The 25264-nt window shown below is 39.7% G+C and overlaps 1 protein-coding gene across 3 annotated transcripts in view; it reads left to right on the forward strand.

Annotated features, from left to right (window-relative positions):
• The window catches only part of CKAP2L (cytoskeleton associated protein 2 like), a 28292-nt gene extending 4737 nt beyond the window's left edge, over positions 1-23555 (forward strand). For all 3 annotated transcript variants that reach the window (XM_043603970.1, XM_043603972.1, XM_043603971.1), the window contains exons 4-9: positions 6690-7945; positions 11726-11933; positions 16662-16817; positions 20437-20500; positions 21632-21821; positions 23209-23555. In XM_043603970.1, coding sequence (XP_043459905.1) covers positions 6690-7945; positions 11726-11933; positions 16662-16817; positions 20437-20500; positions 21632-21821; positions 23209-23434 — 2100 coding nt within the window. In that variant the 3' untranslated portion in view covers positions 23435-23555. The remainder of the gene's footprint in view (positions 1-6689; positions 7946-11725; positions 11934-16661; positions 16818-20436; positions 20501-21631; positions 21822-23208) is intronic.
• Positions 23556-25264: the final 1709 nt, after the last annotated feature.

Consider the following 25264-nt stretch of genomic DNA (forward strand, 5'->3'; position numbering starts at 1 on the left):
ACTAGGCAAATAATAGTCATCATGACAATTGTATAATGCCTTACAATTTATAAAACATGTTTATACCTAATTGTAATAGCTAACATTTGAGTGCTTATTATCCGGATACTGGGCAAGATACTTTATACACAACATCATAATTAATAATCAAAACAACCCTATAAGAAAGGTGGCCTTATGATTTAATGTCCATTTACCTTTGAGAGTAAAAGGAGGTACTGTTATGTTGGGCCAACAGCCATAAATAAAAACTATCTTGTGAAAAACAGGACATTGTGACACCCTTCCCAGAAGATACATATCATTATTGTTATTCTCATTTTACAAATGAGAGGACTGAGGCTCAAGGAGATTGAGTACTTTGCCAAAATTATATAACCGGTAAGAGTCAGACTTAAGACTTGAACAAAGTTTTTCCGGCACACTCTTACTGCAGTGCTTCTACTTAAAGAAACACACAAGGTTTTTCATTTTCTGTTCGTCTCTGGCAGTTCTAACATATTGAACCAAGATTTGAAAGGATTCCTTGGAGCCATGCTCTTAAATTTACTGAGAAATAGTAATGTATAATTGTTAAAAACTGCCTACGTCCAAATGCTAACTCCTTCATTTTCCAGCTAAATGACCTTGGGCAAATTATTGAACTTTATCTGTAAAATGGAAATAATAGGAGATATCTCATAGAGTTGTTTGAAGAGATTGAGTTAGTATACACTGAAATACATTTAGAAATGTCTACAGACTGGGATATATGTTCCTCTGGAGGTACATAAAGTATCTCCAATAGGTTCACAGTTTAACAGAATCAGCTTCCAGGTCCTCAACTTCCACATACACTTTTGCCTAAAATTGATTTGTAGAATGTGCCTCACATACAGTTTCTCCTTTCCCACCTCCCTTGTCAATATCATCCTTCTACCATTTTTCAGTTCTTTCTTTCTCTGCTGTTTTAGACAAACCACTCACCCTTCATCCCTAATCTCAATATGATGCTTTGCCCTGAGATGGGAATGCCTACAGAGTACAACGTCAAGGGACAATAGTGAAATAATGGTGTCGATGTTGAGAAAGTCTTTTTCAATTCAGGTGGCTTCCAGTTCTTTGCACTCAACATTGTCATCTAGTAGAACATTAAAAATAATTTTTTGCTGAGAGATCACTGTGATTTTTAGCATATGCCTCTAGATGAGTTCAAAGAATTGACTACTACTTACTGGCTGTGACAAAACATCTTCTATTCTCATGAACTTATTTTTTAAATTTTAATTCCAGTATAATTAATATACAGTGTTAAATTAGTTTCAGGTATGCAATATAGTGATTCAGCCATTCTGTATATTACTCAGTGCTCATTAAGCCAAGTGTACTCTTAATCTTCACCTATTTCACCCATTCCCTCCTTACACCGTCCTCCCTTCATTAACCGTCTGTTTGCTGTCTGTAGTTAAGAGTCTGGTTTTTTTGGTTTGTCTTTTTTTTCCTTTGTTTTGTTTCTTAAATTCCACATATGAGTGAAATCAGATGGCATTTGTCTTTCTCTGACTGACTTATTTTGCTTAGCATTATACTCTCTAGATCCATCCACGTTGCAAATGGCAAGATCTCTTTCTTTTTTATGGCTGCATTATATTTACATACACTTCTTTATCCATTCATCTATTGATGGACACTGGACTGCTTCCATAATTTGGCTTTGGAATTTATGCTGCAATAAACATAGGGGTGCATATATCCTATTGAATGAGTGGTTTCATATTCTTTGAGTAAATACCCAGTTGTGTGATTACTGGATCATATGGTAATTCTATTTTTAATTTTTTGAGGAACCTCCGTACTGACTTCCACAGTGGCTACACCAGTTTGCATTCCCACCAACAGTGTATGAAGTTTCCTTTCTTTCCACGTCCTCACCAACACTTGTTGTTTGTTGTGTTTTGTTTTGTTTTATGTTAGCCATTCTGACAGGTTGAGATGATATCTCACTGTGGCTTTGATTTGCATTTCCCTGATGATGAGTGATATTGAACATCTTTTCATGTGTCTGTTGGCCATGTGTCTTCTTTGGAGAAATGTCTGTTCATACCTTCTGCCCATTTTTTTAATTGGAATATTTGTTTTTTTGATGTTGAGTTGTAAATGTTCTTTATGTATTCTGGATACTAACCCATCTACTTAGTAATGTGAACAAATTTTCTCAATGTTTTTATTTAAAAAGAAAAAGGAATAAAATTGATGCAAACCTCTGTCTCATTCCAGCAACAAATGTCTCCCAATGAATACATAAACTAATTATAGGGATGGGAGCTCCAACCAACTCATTAAGAGATACATTTCTATTTCTTTATGAAAAAATATTTTCCTTTTCATGTTTAATGATTAGTGATCAGGGTGCCTGGGTGAGTCAGTTGAGGGTCTGACTCTTGGTTTCAGCTCACGTCGTGATCTCATGGTTGTGAGTTCAAGCCCCACATTGGACTCTGTGCTGACAGCATGAAGCTTGCTTGGGATTCTCCATCTCCCTCTCTCTCTCTGCCCCTCCCTGACACACGCTCTCTCTCTCTTTCTCTCTTAAAATAAATAAACTTTTAAAAAATAATAATAATAATAATTAGTGGTCAAAATCAGTAACATTTATCTTCTTTTGCTGAATTATTTCTAGTTATGGCAAATACAAATAAGATAAATTTATAAACATATGCATATTTGTTGAGAAGTATGATAGGCTAATGAACTATATACTGCCAAGCACAAAAATCTAGGAAAGAAATTTTGTGGTGAACTGGAATGAAAATATACCAAGAGAATAAAGGAAACGTGTTACATTTTCAATTTTAAAGAAGTATGTTTGTACAATTTTTTAAAGGGATTATAGTATCAAATTTCATTTTATCTTAAGATGTCAATATTGACTGTGTGCCTGAAATTGCATCTTTTGCAACTATTTAAACTAACAATGAAAAACTTTAGATGTTAACTCTAAAAAGTATGAAAGGGTACAGAGTTTGTCAAAATTATTTTGGGCATGTATGAACAAAAATGCTTGAAAAACACTGATGAGGGGCACCTGGGTGGCTCAGTGGGGCGCCTGGGTGACTCAGTCGGTTGGGCGGCCGACTTCGGCTCAGGTCATGATCTCACGGTCCGTGGGTTCGAGCCCCGCATTGGGCTCTGTGCTGACAGCTCAGAGCCTGGAGCCCGTTTCAGATTCTGTGTCTCCCTCTCTCTGACCCTCCCCCGTTCATGCTCTGTCTCTCTGTCTCAAAAATAAATAAATGTTAAAAAAAATTAAAAAAAAAAAAAAAAAACACTGATGAGATAAGCTCTACAATTTCTCCCAGCCCTACGATAGCCCTTATTTCATCATATCATCATTTTTTGTGCATGTATCTTTTCTATTAGCACTCCTCAGGGACAGGTGTCTTCTCTTCTCATCTTTGCGTCCCCTTAGAGTCTGGCACTGTGCCTAGTATACATTCAGTAAGTCTGTCTTGATTTAAACCCTTGTCATATATTGTATGTTGTATATTTTCTCCCTCCCCTGGCTTCATATGTCCAGAATAAAGTGACCAAATTCAATTTGAATCGATTGTTCCTTCTTGTACATTCTTTAATTTTTTTATCATTTTGATCCATCAATTCTGAGGTAAGTTGTCAGAGACCAGGAGTTCAGAGACTGAAGTTCTAGCTCCAGCACTGCCTCTAACACCCTGCCTGACCTTGGGCAACTCACTTTCCCTCTCAAGTGAAGGGGCTCAACTTAATGATCTCTAAAATTCCAACCTTGGGGGCACCTGGCTGGCTCAGTCGGTAGAACATGATACTCTTGATGTCAGGGTTATAGGTTCAAGCCTCATAGTGGGTGCAGAGACAACCTAAAAATAAAATCTTATAATAAAGTAAAATTCTGACCTTAATGGTCTGTATTTGCATACTGATTGCTGGCTCTTCTGTCAGCCAGATGACTCTTCTAAGCCTAGGTTTTCTCTCAATGTAGTACTTAAAACTGCAGACCAGTTCTACCACTTACAATAAATTAGCAAGGCCAAGCTAATCTAAAATAAAGATATAAAAACTGAACAAAAGAGAAAATACTTGCAAGTCATATATATGATAAGGACCTACTATCCAGGATATATAACAAACTCTTGCAGCTCAACAATTAAAAAACAACCCAACTTTAAAATGGACAAAGGATAATCATAATAATAATCATAATAATAATAACATGGACAAAAGATCCGAATGGACATTTCTCCAAAGAAGATATACAAATGGCCAATAAGGACGTGAAAAGATGCTCCATATCATTACCATGAGGGAAATGCAAATAAAAACCACAATGAAATACCACTGCATACTTACTAGGATGGGCATAAATCAAAAAAGGCATAACAAGGATTAGGGAGGATGTGGAGACATTAGAACCCTTATACAATGTTAGTGGAATGTAAAATGCGACAGCCACTTTGGAAAACAGCTTAGAAGTTCCTCGGAAGTTAAACACAGGAGTTACCATAGGACCCAGCAATTTCATTCCTAGGTATATACCCAAGAGAATTGAAAACACATGTTCACACAAAAGCTTATAACAAATGTTGATAGCAACATTTTTTTATAATAAATAAACTGTAAAAAAAAAAAAAGATTTTAAAAAATAAATAATAAACTTTATTATTGAAAAATAAAGTGGCAAAGACTGATACATCCTACAATATGGGTAAGTCCCAACAACATTATGCTAAGTGAAAGAAGCCAGAAACAAAAGGCCACATGCTGTATGATCCCATTACACGAAATGTCCAAAATAGGCAAATCTATAGAAACAGAAAGGAGGTTTTAGTGTTTGCCACAGTTTGTAGGGAGAGGGAAATGAGGAGTGACTTTTAACAGGTATAGGATTTCTTTCTAGGGTAATGAAAATATTCTGGAACTAGACAGTGATGATGGTTATACAGCCTGGTGAATATACTAAAACCCACTGAATTATACACTTTAAAATGGTGAATTCTAGGATCACCTGGGTGGCTCAGTCAATCGAGTGTCCCACTCTCAATTTCAGCTCAGGTTATGATCCCAGTATCATGGAATCAAGCCCCACATCCGTGCTCAGCACGGAGCCTGCTTAAGATCCTCTCTCTCTCCCTCTGCTCTTTTTCCCCTCGCTTGCGCTCTCAAACAAATAAATGAATGAATGAATGAATGAATAAATAAATAAATAAATAAATAAAAATGATGAATTCTAGGCGATGCAAATTATATCTCAATTAAAAAAAAGAGAACAACTAAGGAATAGCATATGTTTGGAAACATTGATACCATATCCCTGCCTCTTCAGTAAGCAATAATGGAGGGATCAGGGGTGGATGTAATTGTTGGGGCTCAAGGAGTAACCCAGCTATAGCCATGTGCATATACCATCCATCTCTCTGGCTCCCACTTCTAACCCTCCCCTATTTCACCCCAGCAACACTGCCCTACACATACCATTCTAGAGTGAACATCTCTTTGCCCTTAATGCCACATGGTTCTGGTTACAGACTTTCTTTACACACTCACAAAGTTCACATAGTAATTCTCAACAATATTACCAAATCAAAAATAAAGAGTGGTAACTCTATCACTCCCATATCTTCCCCTAGAGAAGTATAATCTACAAATCTCTGCCAAATTCTCCTTTCTGAATACTTGTTTTCGATGCAAATGCTCTAGAATCCACAGTGGCTTGCTCCTATTATCTATCATATCAATTCTTTAATTTTTTTTTTACATTCATTTAGTTTTGAGAGACAGAGAGAGACAGAGCACAAGTGGGAGAGGAGCAGAGAGAGAATGAGAAACAAAATCCAAAGCAGGCTCCAGACTCTGAGCTGTTAGCACAGAGCCCAGAGTGGGGCTCGAACTTACAAACCATGAGATCATGACCTGAGCCGAAGTCGGACGCTTAACCAACTAAGCCACCCAGGCGCCCCTACCATATCAATTCTAAACTCCCCTCCCTTGTTTTTGAAGTTCTCTATAATCTATCCCTGCCTTTCTTATCCAAGATTAAATCACATGGCTGAAACATTTACTTGTTAATAATGTAGAATCTAACCTTAAAACCCTGTCCTGACTTTACAAATATGACTTTCTACTGAGATATTAGATTTAATTGAAAACTGCTCCAAAGTGTCTCCGGCCTCCCAGCATCTACCACTTACCTATCCTTGCCACTGATATCCAGGGACAAAACAAAGGTTCTTGAGTTACACTGTGACCTTTACAAAGGTAATGTTGTGTAAAAAAAAAAAAAAAAAGTATAGCAATACACTCTACTACTAGGAGGAAGTTGAGAGACACCCTAACATAAGTTTATTATGTGTGTATTTTTCCAGAGTCCCTAGAAGGACACTTCATTTGAGACATAATGAGCATCCAGCAAGTACTTGTTCAATTGAGGCAAATTTGTTTTTTAAACAGCAATTTTTATATGTTCACTGCATCTCTGCTTAATTCTATCAAGCTAAAATATTCTGATATATTTCTAATAGGAGTTCAAATTATAAAGATCATCTATTAGCGAGACTTTATTTCCCAGATTCGGCTTTCTTCAATGAAATTCTAAGTAAAATAACTATTTTTTTTTATTTTAAAAGCAATGAACTATTGTTATAAAATTTACTTTTTGATATTTTTCTTTGTCTTTTTAGACTATTGTACCCAAAAAGAATGTTACCAATTATGTTGCTTTGCCTGTCAAAGCTACAAGACCCATCAGCACTGAACTCCAGCCCCGACCTGCCAAAGGCCCAGGATCCCAGAAGCCAAAGTCGGAGCCACCAAAACTTCTGGGCAAAAGGCTGACTTCAGGATGTATTTCTTCTAACTTAAACTCTAAGCCTTCCAGCAATCGTCAACAACACCATGAAGAGGGATCATCCACTACTGGCGAACTGCCTACAGAAACTATGGGGTCACTTAATATACAGGAACTGAAAACTGCAAAGCAGCAGGTAGCAGATCAAGGAAATGCTAAGTGTGCAGACTCTGTGGACTGTAACCATGTTGAAAATGAATCCTTAGATAGCTTTCTAAAAGAGATAAACAAAGAAAACTTGCCCCAAACCTTACTAGACTCTGAAAGGAAGTCAAATCCTGAATTATGGACAATATGTAAGCCAAAGACTAAGTCTTATAATCAAACCAAGAGCAGTTTGGCTCCTAAACAAGCCTTGGGCAAAAGTTCTGGGAATAGTGCTTTTCTGAAAGACCGAGTTAATAAACAATTTGTTGGAAAAACACAAATTAGGATTCCACCAGTAAAGTCACAGCAACTCTCTAGAGGAACAAACCTTGCAAGACCAGGAGAAAAACTCCCAAAGACGGCTCCCTATCACTACGTTCAGACCCTTAGTAGGACTCAAGCATCAAGGAAACCAGTGGTCAAGGACATAAAGGATATAAAGGTTAATAGGGGTAAATACGAAAGACCAAATGAAACTAAGGTACAGTCACACACTGTTACTGAACAGAAAGTAAAACAAACCAAACCCCGGACATGCCCTAGTGTGCTTCCGGGAGGCTGTAACAACAGACATCCAAACACTAGGCAAGATCAGAAATCCACTCAACCTTGTTGTAGACCTCGGACATCATGTGCACTACAAAAATCAAAAGCCATAAGTCAAAGGCCTAATTTGATAGTTGGCAGTTTCAATTCAGTCGTTCCAAGCACCCCTAACATAACAGCAAATGGAACCAATGGGAATAAATGCAGCAAGAGCTGTCAACAAAAAGCACAGATTTTGGACACCAAGTTGAAAAAGACTCTTCCCCAGAACCATTTTCTCAATAAGACAGCTCCCAAAACTCAAGCTGGTAACAAAACCATACATGGAGGAAGAGTCCCAAATGGGACCCAAACCAATCCAAATATTAAGAAGAAGATCACAGCAGAGGACCGAAGGTACTTTGCTTTATGTCCATGATTTTGCAGTTTTAGATGATTAAGCATATTGACCATCAGGAATACTCAGTCAGGACATAGGCCATAAATAATGGCTTCTGAGTAATTTTTAGCTACAACCCTATAAAACAGATTAGAAGCAAATACTACAAGTACTAAGACTTGGTAGAGCTGGGTGGTATATACAGGTGTTATAAATTATTCTCTGTAATTTTTTGGATACTTGAAAATAATTTATTTTTTAAAAAGATATTGAAACAAAATGGTTGAATAAGAAATAGGAGTTGCAGGGGCACCTGGGTGGCTCAGTTGGTTAAACCTCCAACTTCGGCTCAGGTCAGGATCTGGTGGTCCATGGGTTCAAGCCCTGCATCAGGCTCTGTGCTGACAGCTCAGAGCCTGGAGCCTGCTTTGGATTCTGTGTCTCCCTCTCTCTCTGCCCCTCCCCCATCACACTCTGTCTCTCAAAAATAAACATTTTTTTTTTAATTTTTTTTTTAACTTTATTTTTTTGACAGAGAGAGACAGAGCATGAATGGGGGGGGGGGGGGTTGGTGGTCAGAGAGAGGGAGACACAGAATCCAAAACAGGCTCCAGGCTCTGAGCCATCAGCACAGAGCCCGACACGGGGCTCGAACTCACGGACCACAAGATCATGACCTGAGCCGAAGTCGGCCGCTTAACCGACTGAGCCACCCAGGCGCCCCAAAAATAAACATTAAAAAATTAAAACTTTTAAAAAAAAGAAAGAAAGAAATAGGAATTGCAGATGTAGCCTACTCAACAAGTAGACTGCAGGGACTGAACAACAATAGAAGAGGGCAAAATAGGAGGAGCCTGAGTAGTGAGTTTACATAGCTAGGAAGTGGGGAGTTGGTAGTCCCTTCTGAAGCAGACCAGTGGTTAAATCCAGAAAAGTTGTCAGGGAAGAAGGAACAGGAAACTTCCATGAGTGTGAGCAGGCCAAGTTTTGGAAAGTAAGCTAAGACAAAGAAGAAAATCAGTTCACATACAGAAATCAGTATCTCTGGGTGCTGGGGGTTAACATCAACATGCATGATGCTTGAAACCAAGCCAAAGGATTTCACACTTCCTGCCCAGGACCAGACATAGTCTCATAATGTGGTGACCCTCCCAGGAGAAGCACCTGTGTATTGGAGTAGACTTCAACTTGGTTGGAGTAGAAAATAGGGAGATTCCTGACTGACAAGGGTGAAAAGAACATGTAAAATTAGATGGTAGCCAAAGAGTACAGCAGGGTAAAGTGAGGGCAGGATCTGTTCTCTGAATACAGCCCTGACCACCACCAACAAGCTCTCTGCCCTCCTGAAGAGACAGAAAATAAACAGCTTAATTTAGGATGATGCGATTGAGAGTGAGACTGGGCTGACTTCTTTAGATAGAAGAGAAGGGTTAGGGAGGTACTTTTCAACAATGACGTCTGGTCTAGGAAAAGGATAGTGACAAAAAGAAGGATGACCCTTCTAAGCAAAAAGAAAACTGAGTACAAAGACCCCAAGCTGGTGAATGAGGAAGTCAGGGTCCCTCCCATGCAGCTCGTAGTCTAGACCAGACAATAGATGATGGGTCTTAAGACAGTGTGTGGAATGCTGACCACATTTGATTATACAAGAGGAATCTATGGAGAGCGATAGATCACTCACTCATTGCTGGAGTGTTCCTTGAGCACCTACCATGTGCTGGGCATTGGGAGATACAGTGGTGACCACACAGTCACAAGTCTACCTTAATGGAGCTTTTTCTCTGATGTATCTATGGAAAGTGCTAGAATAATAAAATCATAGCATTGAGGTCCTGGGAATAAGTTGACTTTAAAAAAGGTAAGTTCCCTGTTCATTCATGATTGGGAGGAAGGCTGAGATTGGAAGAATGCCAGGAGCATAAGGGAAGCACATGCCAAACATCTCAGCTTCTGTCATTAAGTAGGTGGTTCGCATGTAGATGAAGCAGGGCAGTTGGAGCTGAAACAAGCACTATGAATTGTGCTCTGGAGTCAAGGAAACAAGAAGGTTAATTAGTTATTGACATTTGGGAAAAACAAAACCATAAGGTCAGAAAACAGATCGGTGATTACCAGGAGCTGGGCATGAAGAGCAGGGTTGACTACCAAGGAGCATGAGGAGCATTTTTGAAGGTATTATATCTTCATTGTTGCTATGTTTACATGACCATATGCATTTGTCAGAACTCGCAGAACTGTACATTTAAAAAGGTGAAGTTTACTGTATGTTGCTGAACACTTGTGTGTTCTAGACATTGCGCTAGGCACTGGGACATCCAAGGTTTCTGCCTTCATGGAACTTGCATCCTAGTGGAGAAGACAGAAAATCAACACATTGATGAAACAGACAGAATAATTAGAGATAATTACCTCTTCAAAAAGGTGTCATTTGAGCAGAGGACTGAATAAAAATGATACTACAAGACCTTGAGGCAGGCATGAGCATGGGTCAGGTAACTGAAGGGTTACCAGAGCTCCTGGAGGGGAAGAGTAAGAGGGAAAGTGGTATGACATGAGTTTGGAGAGGCACGGAAAGCATGTTTAATTTTATTCCAAGAGGCATAGGAAGTTCCTGGCTGTGACTCAGTCTGCTTCACACTTTCAAGATCACTCTGGCTACTGTGCACACAATGTATTTGATAAGGGTCAGAGTGGAAGCAAGGACATGAGTTAAGAAGGAGGCTGCTATAGCCTTTCAGGCAAAAGGTTAAAGTGATATGAACTAGGATGATAGTAGTAGAGCTAGAAGCCTGTACCATGATGTGTCGGGTGTGGGGAAGAAAGGACCACTCAAAGACCACTCCTAGTTTTAGGTCCTAGCAACTGGGCAGATTGGGGCACTGTTTATCAATGTAGAAAAGACTGTTCAGGAATAGGTTTGGAGATGACAATCAAGAGCTTTGTTTGAAATGCGTGCCAGACATCAAATACAAAATAGCAACTAGGCACTGGGTTTTACAAAGCTTGGGGCTCTTTGTAAACATCTGGGCTGAAATGTACATCTGTGAGTTATAAACATGTAGTAATGTAAAGAAGCTGAAGAGCCTACATTCAAATGCTTAAGTCTAAGGTCTTGGTGCCTCCCCCAACAGCAGTCTGTTGGCTGCTTAGAAGCAGGAGCAGAGAATGTGGAGAGTGAAGGAGAGCAAGGATTCAGACATGGCACCATCGGAGACTAGCTACTTAAGAGTCCTGAAATTAGTGATCTTGTTTGGGAACAAAGGGGGTCGTGTGCAGTAGGAGAGGGCTAAGGAACTGGGCAAAGTGGGTCACTCTGGCCAAGACCCTACTGAGGGCAGAGTGCAGGTTTGGTGGGTCAGGTTGAGTGGCTGATAGAGAGCTTATGGTAAGAGAAATGGAGTGCTGAGTTCGTCATCTCAGAGCTAGAGGGATGTCTTAGTGCCAGAGGTAATGTACAGGAGAAATGAAAATTTCTAGAGAAAAATAATGAAAAAAAAAAAAAAAAGAATGAAGAATAATCATGAAAGTTGAGGAATTTGAAGACTGAGATACTAGCCACTAGTAATCCTAGTAATCCCTCTGCAGTCTGCCTTCTGAAGGGTAGGAGCAACCAATGCTGCCATTACCCCTTTGTAAATTGTTTTTAATTCCATTCTCCTGACTCTGTATGTTGTTGAAGGTATGTAGTGGTACTCCATTCATGCATACCTTATACTCTGGGAGTGTGACTGTATACAAAAAGAAACCTAAAGCATTTTCCCACTCCACTCCACCCCACCCCTTTAATTTTATGACAGGAAACAACTGGAAGAATGGCAGAAATCTAAGGGGAAAATCTATAAACGGCCTCCTATGGAACTTAAAACAAAAAGAAAAATAATAGAGGAAATGAATATTTCATTCTGGAAGAGTATGGAAAAAGAAGATGAAGAAAAGAAAGCACAACTTGAACTGTCCAATAAAATTAACAACACTCTGACAGAATGTCTGCAGTTCATTGAAAGGGTGAGTATAAGTAAGCTCCCAAAGCTTGGCCCGCAGTCTTAGAGTTTTTAAATATTTTTCTTAAATACAGTGTAAGAGAGATAACCTCCGTCTAAGTAGAAATTCAGCTGCTCTTTTTATATAGAAGAAGAATAGCACTAATAATAATGGCATGCATTTAAACAATAGCTCTTGTATGCCAGGCACTGTTCTAACACTTTACTTATATTATCTCATACAATTATCATAATAACTATTACCATGCCCACTTTACAAATGAAACTGAGGCACAAAGAAGTTGGAAAACTAACCCAAGCAGTCTGCCTCTGGAGGGATCCAAAGGAGTTTTGCCTTTTTTCGCCATCAAGGTCAAAAAAGTAAATATTTGACATTTGGATATGAAGCTGAAGTCAAAGTCAAGGTCATGTGTAAAATTAGATTATCCTAAAGACTGGGTGGCTATAAATGGCATTGAAATTGTATCTTGGATTCTGCAGATAAGGATAAAGGAGATGGTAAGCAAAGGGTATGATCCTCAGGAGATACCTTGAAGGAAAATTATATTAATAAAAAATAATTGGATAGATGTCTACACTAAGGTCCTTGCCTGAAGCAAACCCAATTCTGTGCTTTGGCTGGTGGTGTTGGACAGAAACATAAAAAGGAAACCTTCAGTTTAGGTCCACTCCAGGCAATTTTCTCACAAAATTCACTTAAACGTTAATTATTTCTCCTTTATGGAATTAAAGTTCCATTCTTTTGTTGTTGTTGCTCTTTCTTGTATTTTCATTGTATTAAAGAAAATGCATGAATACATTCTTATTATTAAAAACATTACGGGACTCCTGGGTGGTTCAGTCAGTTAAACGCCTGACTTTGGCTCAGGTCATGATCTCATGGTTTGTGAGTTCAAGCCCCGCATCTGGCTCTGTGCTGACAGCTCGGAGCCTGGAGCCTGCTATGAATTTTGTGTCTCCCTCTCTCTCTGTTCCTCCCCCTCTCACACTCTGTGTGTGTCTCTCTCTCAAAAATAATTAAACATGTCTTAAAAAATTAAATTAAATTAAAAAATAAAAACCTTTCAAACACTGTAGAAAATGACCAGTGTTCCCCACTGAGCATGCGCGCACACACATGCACAGGGACACACACACAGTTAGGCATCCCAGGCTTCTCCCAAAAGATGCCCACTATTGCCAGTTATCCATCCAGACAGCTTTTATGTATGTACATACCATGTAGATACATAGAGAAATTAAATATATAGTTTTGTGAGTTGCAATTATTTTATTCCAGATTTTTACGTATGTTCTTTGGTTGTCTTTTCTTGTGTTTCCCTAATATTAGTATCATGTTGGCTTTGCCAAATAGTTGGGTATTTTCCTTTTTTCCTGTACTCTAAAAATAGTTTATACAACATGAGAGTTACTTTTTTCTTTGAAGGTGTGGTAAGGACTTGCCCATAAGGTTATCTGGACTATGGGATAATTTTGGGTATATCTTTTCCATTTTTTCTGTGATCATTGATCTATTTAGGTTTTGTATTTCTTGAGCTAATTCTAGTAATTTAATGCCTTTTATTTAAAGATTTCTTTATTAATCTTTTTAAAAGGCTATCTTGGGGTTTTATTGATTTTTTTTCTCTTGCATCAATGTCTGCAACTATTTTTATGTTTACTGGTTTTTATTAGCCTTTTTAGTTGAAAGCTGAAATCATTTATGTCAGTCTTTCTTATTTTCTTAAAAATAAATTTAATGCTATAAATTTGGGGCACCTGGGTGGCTCAGTCAGTTAAGCATCAGACTTTGCCTCAGGTCATGATCTCGTAGTCCAAGAATTCAAGCCCCAAATTGGGCTCTGTGCTGACAGCTCAGAGCCTGGAGCCTACTTCAGATTCTGTGTCTCCATCTGCCCCTCTCTCTGCCCCTCCCCCACTCACATTCTCTCTCTCTCTCTCTCTCTCTCTCTCTCTCTCTCTCTCAAAAATAAATAAACATTTTTAAAAAAAATTTTTTAAGCTATAAATTTGCCTCTGAATTTAGCTTTGGTCATATCCTTTATGTTTGACTAGGTCATGTTCTGTATTAGTCAGAGTCAAGTCAGAAAAACAGAAACTGCACCAGGTATCTTAATAGAAAGAATGTAATGTAAAGGTTGGTTTCACAGTGTCTTATGTGAGTTCCCTAGAAGCAAATCTAAGAGGAGAATTTGTGTGAAAGTAATTTATTAGGAAGAGGATCCCAAGGAAAACTGGGAGGGGAGTGGGGATGTGGGGCCAGGAAGGGCAGGAGGCCAAGTAGGATGTGGTATCGAGCAAAATCCAATGACTATAACTGGCAAAATCCCACAGGGGAGCTCTGGAGACTATGGACCAGACCTCTCAGAGTCATCCTGATCAGGGGCAAAGAAGCTATACTAGTAATACCTCCATGGTCATTGACTAATGGGGGGAGCGGGCGGGGAAGGGGCGGACAAAAATTCCCAGGCACTTTGACTCTCTGGACACATACAAAGAGGAGCAGATGCTGGCTGTTGGACTTGAAAGCACTTTCTGAGCCTGTGTGCACAAAAATGGTAAAGGGACCATCAGGAGAGGTATGGGTACTACACACAGGGCTGACTGCAAAAGAGAACCTAAGGTAACAGTGGCAATAACTTCAGGAAGCAGCTAGCACCCACTGGGTCTAGAGGAACAAAGAGAGGTTGAGGGTGTCCGAACCTAGAAGTTAGGAGAGACAAACTCCAACTCTCAAGGAGGGCATACTACCCAGCAGATGTTGGGACCACAGGAACTGGAGGAGGTGCCCAGCAGGGCTGGATCTCAGACCTTGAGGAAAGGATGCTACCCAATTGGTGCTCTTGCCTCTGAAAGAGTGCAGTGAGGCAGGATCTGTAAATGCCAGAAAAAAATGGTTGAGGCTAGAACCAACTACTGCTGCCAGAGTGAAGGACCATTGCTGGGGTGACGAAAGCAAATGGGAAAGAGGAAGTCCCTCTCTTCTCCATCCCCATCTCCCTCTAGCCCCGCATACTGGCAGAGCCCAGCATAGAGCTGCTGTGAAAACAGTGATTTACAGAATTCCAGCCCCAGTGTCACAGCAGAGGATACAAGGTGGGTTTGGAGCTCGGAGACCATAGCTTAATAATTGACATAAGTTCTCATTGTTGTTCATTTCTAAATAGTTTGAGTTTTCCATTTTGAGTTGTTTAACCCAAAAGTTATCTTAGAAGAACATCTTTTAACTTCCAGATAGAGTTTTGTTTTGTTTTGCTTTGTTTTTTCCTGTCTTTCTTCTAGCTTTTAATTATACTGCATTGTGAATGTAGCCTGTATGTGTTCTGCTTGATAGAATATGTTGAAATTAATGTCTAATCAATCTTGGTGAACGTTCCATCTCTTAGATGGATATTGGAATTCCTGAGTAATAGATGTATCCTCCAGAACTCTTTTAAATTTTCTTTCATACTCTTCATTTCTTTGTTCTGTCTTAATTGATTCTGGGAGAATTCCACAGCCACATTTTCAGCTGATTGATTTCCTCATCAACTCCATTGAGGTTTATGCCTCTCTCGTGTAGTGTTGGTTTTCTCAAACACTGATGATTCTTGATTGTGAGGTTACCTTTGGGTCTCCCCCATCGCAGGAGGAGTAGGAGGTTCTGCTTGGCTGAGTGTGCCAAGACATGGTAGCTCCCCATATTCCTTCTGGTCCATGGCACCGCTCTGCTCTAGGTACAGGCCAGAAGGACACCAAATCAGTGAGGCAATTTTAAATTTACTTTTTATGAGGGGCACCTGGGTGGCTCAGTCAGTTAAGCATTCAACTTCAGCTCAGGTCATGATCTTGCACTCCGTGAGTTCGAGCCCCATGTTGGGCTCTGTGCTGACAGCTCAGAGCCTAGAGCCTGCTTCAGATTCTGTGTCTCCCTCTCTCTCTCTCTCTCTGCCTCTCTCCCACTTGTGCTCTGTCTCTCTCTCTCAAAAATAAATAAACATTAAAATATTTTTTTAAATATAAATAAATAGGGGCACCTGGGTGGCTCAGTCGGTTGAGCGTCCAACTTCGGCTCAGGTCATGGCCTCGCGGTTTGTAAGTTCGAGTCCCGCATTGGGCTCTGTGCTGACAGCTCAGAGCCTGGAGCCTGCTTCAGATTCTGTGTCCCCCTCTCTCTCCACCCCACCCCTGCTTGTGCTGTCTCTGTCTGCTTTCAAAAATGATTAAACATTAAAAAAAATGTTTTAATATAAATAAATAAATAAAGTTACTTTTTGTGAGATTTAGCCCTTTTTATATACACCTGCATGGGTCCTCAACACACACACATATATACACCCCTATGACCCTTGCTTACCTGTGCCATTCTTCATAGTTCCATTAGAGATATATGGAAATTATTATGCATATATGAGAAGTATATGAATGTTGATTACTCTAGGGTTTGGTTTGGGTTTGGGTTTGGTTTTGCATAAAAATGTAAAGATATTCCTTACCTTCAGCTATGATAAACATTTTCCTATTTGGTCTCATGTAACTCTTAAAATTTAATGACTAGTGTCAAAGTGCATTGAAATATACTATTTAAATGGATGCCTCTTATTATACGTAAATTGTGCCTCAGTAAAATTGAAATTTTTTAAAATTAAGAAAAAATGATCAGACTGATTCCTGCCAAACTTCTCTGATAAATACTAGATGTGAGAATAACAGCAAGATGGTAATAATTACCTCTGGCTTTTTTTTTTTACAGGATATACTTTCTAATGAAGTATTTACCATATTGTCCAGTATTCCTGAGGCCAAAAAATTTGCTAAATTCTGGATCTGCAAAGCAAAGTTATTGGCCAGTAAAGGTACCTTTGATGTCATTGGGCTGTATGAAGAGGCCATTCGAAATGGGGCAACAGTGAGTATCTGTCTCGGGTGGGTGATTTCCTGAAAATTCTCTCGTGTGAGTTCTCTGTTGTTTACAATATGGCAGTTATACAATGCCATGTGAAACTTCTAATTCACATCATAAAGTTATGCACAGAGTATGAAACACAGCATGTCCTTTATGTACATTTAATTAAAATTTTATTTGGTAGAAAATAGTGTTACATGTAAACCAACAGAATCACTGTTCTTGTCAAGTGATTGTGTCTCACTTTACACTCACTGTAGAAATATGCACTTATGGAAAGTTATAACATCGATATGCAGTACTTACAAAGTCATACCTCACCATGAAGAACCAAAAAATACCTTAAGCCCACTACATCAATATTCACATGGCAACAATTCAGAGCCAGTGCCTGAAAAATAAATTTAATTCTAAAACCTAGTAAAACCATCATTTCTCTATAACTTTTTTTTTTAACAAAGACTGCATCCAGCAGTTTTATAACTCTTTTCACTTAAATGTCACTTACCAGCGTCATTTTATATTTCTCCGTACCTCTTCCCATGAGAGTTCAAAGTCAGAGTTGTACATGCACATAAATAGTCAAAAGAGTTCAATAAGGTTCTTTCCCTGAGGACTCTGTGCCCCTCCTCTCCTATTTCCCACCTCCTGGAGCAAACTGGTTATTTTCATATTTACCTTGAATAGTTTCACATAGTGTGCTTGTTTTTCTGTTTCTTGATTTTTCAGTTTTAGACATGACTTGTAGACTTCCAGCTGTGCAGGATGAGGATTTCACCCCCTTTCTCACACACGCCTGCATGGATCCCCAAAAGACACATGCCTGCAGACTTTTGCCATCCTCCATATTTCCATTAGAGTCTTATGGAAATCCTGGTTACTAGTGTTATGAATAATCCTGTGTTTACACTGTTATGAATATATAAGAAATACATGACTGCTCTGAGCCATGTGGTGTATACTATGATTATTTTGCCTTTCATGCACAACTTTCTACTTTTCCTGAAGTTAATTATTTTTTTTTAATGTTTATTTTTGAGAGAGGGAGAGACAGAGTATGAGTGGGAGAGGGGCAGGGAGAGAGAGAGGGAGACACAGAATCTGAAACAGGATCCAGACTCTGAGCTGTCAGCACAGAGCCCAACACGGGGCTTGAACTCACAAACTGCGAGATCATGACCTGAGCCAAAGACAGACACTCAACCAACTAAGCCACCCAGGCGCCCCTTTTTTCTTTTTTTTTTTTAATGTTTATTTCTGAAGTTAATTATTGTCTTGTTTTCCCTTTGCTTACTTTCCTGAGTATTTATTACTATAAAATTAATTCCCAAACTCTTGTCTAATTGTCTAAATTTCTCACTACTTTCAAAACATCAGATATCCTATCGATTTCTTTTTCGAGACCCTTCTCCCAGGCCCTTCTGACATGTTCCAAGCTCATCAGGTTTCTCTTTAACCTGTCTCTGCTGCCGGTCATCCTAGGACCTTTCACCATTATCCTCAGATTCCCTTTTCTTCCTACATTGTCTGTTTTTCCTCTCTATCTTTTATTGTTGTTGTTGGTTGTGATAGTGGTGGTCTTATTTTGTTTTGTTCTCTATTCATTAAAAGCTTTATTCAGATGTCAGTAAAACTGGGCTGTTTACCAAGAGGTGGGTTTGAAAAAGCTTAGTAAAAGCTCTAGACAGAGGCATCTGGGTGGCTTAGTTGGTTAAGCAAGTTAAACATCCAACTCTTGATTTCAGCTCAAGTCATGATCTCAGGGTCATGAAATTGAGCCCCTCATCAGGCTCCACACTGGGCGTGGAGCCTACTTAAGATTCTCTCTCTTTCCCTTTCTCTCTTAAAAAATAGATGGATGGATAGATGATAGATAGATAGATAGATAGATAGATAAAACTGACCATATTCTCTAAAGAAGGATCTTCCAATCTCTTCCTGGGAGCTGGAAACCAGGCTACCAGTGTTGTGAGGGAGAAGAGATCTGGGAGTCTCAACCTTCAGCATGGAAATTTTCATGTATCCCTTTCTTTCAGCCTCAGACATGCATGATATTCCCCAGAGACTTGGAAAATACATCCCCAGTTTTCTATTAGGATAAAGAGTTGGAGGTCTGACTGCTGGACAGATGCTCAAGAGTCCTCTTGATTTGGACCTGACCATTCATTCCTGAGCCTTTAAAGGCCCTGGGGTTGAATCATGTTGTTTCTCAGCTACATTGCCAGTTTAGGATCTGGCTCTTTCAAGTTGGTTAAGTTGGTCATCTCTTCCTTCTACTTTCTAGCTTCCAAATCTTGTTGTCTTTCTATTCTTTGCCGTCATTGCCTCCTTTAATCCCATTACCATTTCAGTGGAGTTTCAACAGGGATTAGAAATATATATATATTCAGGGACACCTGGGTGACTCAGTCCCTTAAGTGTTGACTTTGGCCCAGGTCATGATCTCACAGTTTGTGAGTTGGAACCACTCGTCAGGCTCTCTGCTGTCAGCACAGACCCTGCTTTGGATGTTCTGTCCCCCTCTGTCCCTCCCCCCGCCCCCCCCCCCCGCATGCACACTCTCTCTCTCAAAAATAAATAAACATTTAAGAAATAAATGTATATTCAGTCTATCATTTTTAACTAGAAGCCTGTAAAAATGTAAAATATGATTGATAAACTTTTTATATAATTCAGGCTTTTTGCAATATGTTCTGTACATTTATTGCCATTCCCTTAAGCTTAAAGCACATTAGACTTTATGAAAATTGTATAAATAGCTTTGTTTTTATGCTCTATTGTTAGTTGATATCTATTATTTATTTGATACAGAATCCCAGATCAGAAAGACCAACGTCCAAATAGAATATTCCTATGAGAAACTACAGTTCATTTATGATGTTATGGCTCATGGCATGGTTTACATACTTTGAAAAAGGAAGGCTATCTCAGATAATTTTACCAGAAAATTACTTTTCTGTAATGGTTTTTTCCTAATGTTATGTTTTTTATGCTATGTTTAATATTATGTTTTATATGTTATATTTAATGTTATGTTTTTTATGTTATGTTACTAAATAAGAGAAGAAAGAAAGGAAATGCTGGAGAAAATTTCCCAAAATGCTAACTAATGGCTATATTTGGGTGATGGGATTATGGGTGATTTCTCTTTTTAAGTTTGACTATTGTTCAATTTTTCTGTAATGAGGTATATGCCTTTTATGATTAAAAACAAAAATTCAGTTAAGAGAACACTAAAAACGCATGCTGCATTTTCTGTATAGCTAACTTTACATCTTTGGGCCAGAATCTTTATGTGGGAACACATCCTTAGTGGGATCATATGAGACAATAGGAAAATTAATTAATTTAGAGAAATGTCATTATAGACAACTTTCCATAAGCACATCTCTTCTTTAAAGTCAAGCATGCTAGCATTTAACCAACATTTTCTTTGTTCCTTCATTTTTCACCTAAAGCTATAAATCTGAAATTTTTTAAATATTATTTATTGTTAGGCAAGAGATTAAAAAAGGAAACATTCTTATTATAAAAATAAGTTCATTTGATGTTAAGCAAAGTTGCTTGGATCATATTCCCCATGCAAGTTTTTAATACTGTTTATGTATTTTCTTCCTTCCAGCCAATACAAGAGTTGCGTGAAGTTGTTCTTAATATTTTGCAAGACACAAACAGAACCACAGAAGGTATTGGTATTTTTTGCATTTAAATTCACTCCCTCCAGCCACTCACGTAAAAGTCATTGAGGAACACATAGAGAAAAAAAGAAATGAATTAAAAGTCCCCTGAAATGCCTCTCACTTCTTGGTTTCCATGGCCTAGTTTTCTCAGCCATCATCATCAGCTGATCTATTTCTATTATTACAAGTAAATGTACTGCTCAACACCAAACAAAGGTTGTTTTCACAAGAGCAGCCTAGAGGAGGGTGTCTTGCTTCCCTGGATTTCTAGGTGGGAGAAGACGAGCGGCTCTTTCTCAGACAAGACTGAGGCAGAAGGGAGAGATGCCTCGGAGTGAGTTCCATGTTCCGTCATAACAACCCCCCAGCACTTACACACCCAAATTCACATTATCACCTTTAACAATGGCCAGAGCAGGCATCTTTTCACTTAGTTAACCACTGGTCAGAACATTTAGAGAACTCTTCTATGAAAAATACTGTGCCAAATACAGTGAGTGGCCCACTATAATTGCTTACGTTTGTTATATGAGTAGCAAGAAAAAACAAGCTACCTTGAGAAAATAAAACAGATTATTTTTATGATCTTGGAAGGTGACCAAATATTTTTCCTTTAAGACAGATTGAACTTTGAGAAACAATCAAGTCATGTGGAATGATAGCTAACTAACCCATTACTTTGGGGATTAAGGTCTGAGTAATAGTATCTCATCCCAGGGTAGGAGAGGATGTTAACCCTAGTGAGTCAAGAAAATTGACCTAAGATATGGTATAAGGGTAAAAGGCCAATGATTATCCCTAAGGGAACTTCTCTCAAGAGAGAATAAGAGACGGGGGGGGGGGGGGGGGGGGGGAGGGGGGAATGTGTTCAGAATGTTGAAAAGGTATCAAGGATCCATCTCAAGTGGCAAGAAGGTCCAAAGACTGCCTGGAGGGCAGGTTAGAAAGATGGCCTGATGTAGCAGGGCATTGCTAGAGGGCTGAGCAGGAAAAACTAGTTCTATGTCCCATTTCAAATCAGTTCCTCTTTATTTTAATTGAGAAATCATTGTATATATTGATTTGTCATTTTATTGACTTTTAGTTTCAGTATTAACTTGCTAAACCTCACTTTCCTACTTGACCTTGCATACACAGGAGTTACCTCTGACTCTTCAGTTGCTGAGACGAATATAACGTCAATAGAAGAGCTGGCCAATAAAACGGAATCTGAAAAGTCTTGTCTTTCTCTAAAAGAGAGAGAACAGGTTACAGGAACACCCCAAATAACCAAGGCCGAGCAGGATAACCATCCTGGTATCAAATTACAGGTGGCCCCGATCCCTAGGTAAGCTGACTCTACAGCGGGCTTTGTGTCCACGGGCCTAGTTCAAGCCCTGTTCTCAGTTTGACTTGCACAGACCCAGAGTACCAGCTGTCTTTGGAGACCCTCTGCCTCATGTGAGGACCAGGTGGTCTAAGCCATCTTTGGCATTAAGGGAAGGAGCTGAGGAGGGGAGGGACCACTGACAGGAAGATCTGTGTGCTTTCTGTGCACACACACCATCCCCCTCACACACTCCCAGGGAGACCTGACCTGCCCTGAGGAAGGTGCTGCAGGAGTCTGGAGACTGTTGGAATGGATTCCCCCCTCCCTCCTGGATCCCGTCCTACCTCTTCACCCTCATCTGTCCTGCGCTTACAGATCCGACGTCCCTTTCCTCCCAGCCGCACGGGGAGGGGACACCGAGTGCCAAGCAGGGGCAACCTCCCTAGCTGTGGGAGAGAAGGGACAGCAAATCCCCCTGTAAGAACAGGGAGCGCAGTCAAGGATGTACTAGACAGAAGTTGCTCATTTTATTGAGAGTGTGTAAGTTTAAGTTTAAGGTAGAATCCATAGGAACTGTGTCAGGGTACGAATGTCATTTTCTAAAACATTAATATAACATCAGTCTCTGTTCATGATCTTAAAAGCGAATCCCAAACAAAAGTACCAGGACCACACAGTTCTGTGTTGTCGGTCCCTGCCGGCCTCTCTCGGCCCCGGCATTACACTTGGCTCATGGACAGATGGAGGCAAGCAGTTGATCCGAAAACCACCTTTTGCTGAATCTGGAATTTATTAGGAGAGTTTTTAGCAGACTGATAGGCTAGTTTTGCTTAGGCTGACATCATCAGTGGGTCTGTGAGGTGTAGACCAGATTTGCTGCGCGGAAAGCTCTCTGCAACCTAGCCTCTGGGTTCCTTTTTATGGGAATGCATTAAAGCTTACGAGGAAGGTGCCCAATTTGTTCCAGTTTCAAATCGTGGTTTCGTCCACCATCTTAAAAGTGTTTTTTGAATAATTTTCTGTCAGAGCTAGAAAGAATCTTAGAATTCATTAGTCCAACCCCAAGGCCCAATTTCCTCAAAACCTGTCAACTCTTTGAAAGTTTATGGGATAAACAAACACCAACTGCCACGTATTTGACTTCAAGTAAAAACCAAACTTAACAGTTCGTTCAGGAAATCCTTAATGCTTCTACTATCCAGGAGCAGATGGACACCGCCCCGTTCATTCTGACAATCAGGGAAAAGCCATCTTGGTACGAGAGCTGCTCTACACATCCTCTTACATCAGCTTTCATTGAAATGTCTACCGTGCCTTATCAGGGAATAAGAAAAAAATTAAGAACAATAGGTAGAACTTCAAAAGACATAATAAGACTTGGAATGCACCTCTTTCTGTCTCACAGGATAAGTGGAATAGCAGAAGTGCACGACATGAAGCTGATCACTCCCGTGCGCCGGTCGGCGAGGATTGAGCGAGCGGTGTCCCGCTACCCAGAAATGCTGCAGGAACACGATTTGGTGGTGGCTTCTCTTAACGAGCTGTTAGAAGTGGAAGAAACAGAGTGTTTTATATTCCGTAAAAATGAGGCTTTGCCTGTCACATTAGGGTTTAAAATCCTTGAGTCATAATTTCTTAATGCCTTAAAAAAAAAAAAAAAAAGATGTTTCAGATCCTCCATGAAAGAAGAAACAACCCTTCTCTGGGTGACCTGGAAAAAACTGTATAACATACAGGCAGATCATGGGCTCTCAGAATTTAATAATTCGCCGGGCTTACTCTCCAATTTAATATCCCCATGGGACTGTTTGTTTTACTGCTTTAAGACTATAGTTTGCCACAGTTTTCTAGCATAAACTTTAAACTATTTAATATTAATTTACCCCCCAAGTATGGTAAAATTTTTCACTTTTTTGAGCTACTTTACTCTCAACTTAGTTCTTTTGTATGTCAGAAGGTTGGTGCCACAGTATGATAGATTTTCCTTCCTGCAGCCGCCTTAGCAGAGAGAGGGAGACCTCCCAGGCCTGGTGAGCTGAGCTGAGATGCTCACCTTCCGACAGGAGGCCCTCATTCTGGAGCTGGTGCTTAGCTGTGCCTTCGCTCAGAGATCTTAAATGACTTTCATGTACGACTTTGATTTTGGTCACGTGGTCCCTGTAGATGAAGGGCAGTTCCTGAGCTTGCCAGGGCTCCTCCGGTGAAACACAACCGAACTGGGGGCGTTACCTAGCTGTTTATATTCTAATCTCATTTTGCATTTGTTGTTCAGAAATGCTTCAAATAAAGACAAGGAGGGGGGAGGGGGAGGGACACTTGTTTCTTCAATTCTTTGTTCTGCTAAGGGACACCTGGCCTGAGCAGACTGTACGAGCCCCAAGAGACTATTCTAGGCTGCCTTTCCTTCCTCCTGGGCAACTGTTCTTGGGAAGGTAAAATCAGAATCATTATTTAAATATAATGTATAGAAAAACCTAGCCAACATATTTTGAATTTTTTAATGTTAGCTTTCTCAGTATTTAAGTATTATCTAAAACAAAAAAAAATAAATTTTGTTCATTCCTGCTTATTCATTTATTTTCTTTATTATAAAAAACAGTGATGATGGCTTGGCCTAGAGAATTAGGGCTTTGTCCAGGGAAACACTGATAGACTATCTCAAGAGGCCTCATAGGGAACATTCATTACCATGGAGAACTCACCTTGATCAAGAGTCTGACCATCAGCCTCACCCAAGAACTAGATTTTATCACAATGAGGGAAGCACCATCTCTCTAGGTCAGGTTTATAATAACAGGGTTTATAAAACCATCAAGTTAATACACTAAGTTTCAATACGAATAGATGGTCACCACCACCACGATGCAGGAATCCAAACAGCCAGCCCTTTCCTTCCCTTTGGATGGACTCACTTTACCTGGAAAGCCCAATAATGCCCAGGATGCTGCTTAGAGATCACAAAATGCGAAAGCCAGCTTCAATTAGGTTTCTGTCGGTTGCTAGGGAAAAAGTCTTACACACAAACAATAGTGTAGGACTCTGATTTGGTGCTTCCTCTGGCCATGTTCTGTGCAGCTTATCTCACTACATCTTCATAATGGCCTTATGACATAGGTATGGGGACAGTAGTCAGTCAGTGACGGGGCTGAAGTTTCAAACTCAAGGTTGTCTGGCACCAAGTCCAGAGCTTTTGATCCCTGCCTCTACTTGAAGTACGAAAATGAGGACTCGGATGGTGAGGAAAGAGCACTTCTTGAGCTGTTCCCATTTACTAAACAGGAATCACTGTGGCAGCCAAAGTACTGTCATTTGTTCTACAAATGAGGTGACTCGATCACATTTTTTACCACCAGGCCACTGACCCCAGGATGATGCTTCCAGCCCTTTCATTTCTGACTGCTCAGGGCTGGGTGTCGGAATTAGGGGATGGATTCAGAGTCTGTAACTAGTCCCAGAGGGAA

The sequence above is a fragment of the Prionailurus bengalensis genome, chromosome A3 (genome assembly GCF_016509475.1).
Source record: "Prionailurus bengalensis isolate Pbe53 chromosome A3, Fcat_Pben_1.1_paternal_pri, whole genome shotgun sequence".
Taxonomy (NCBI): domain Eukaryota; kingdom Metazoa; phylum Chordata; class Mammalia; order Carnivora; family Felidae; genus Prionailurus; species Prionailurus bengalensis.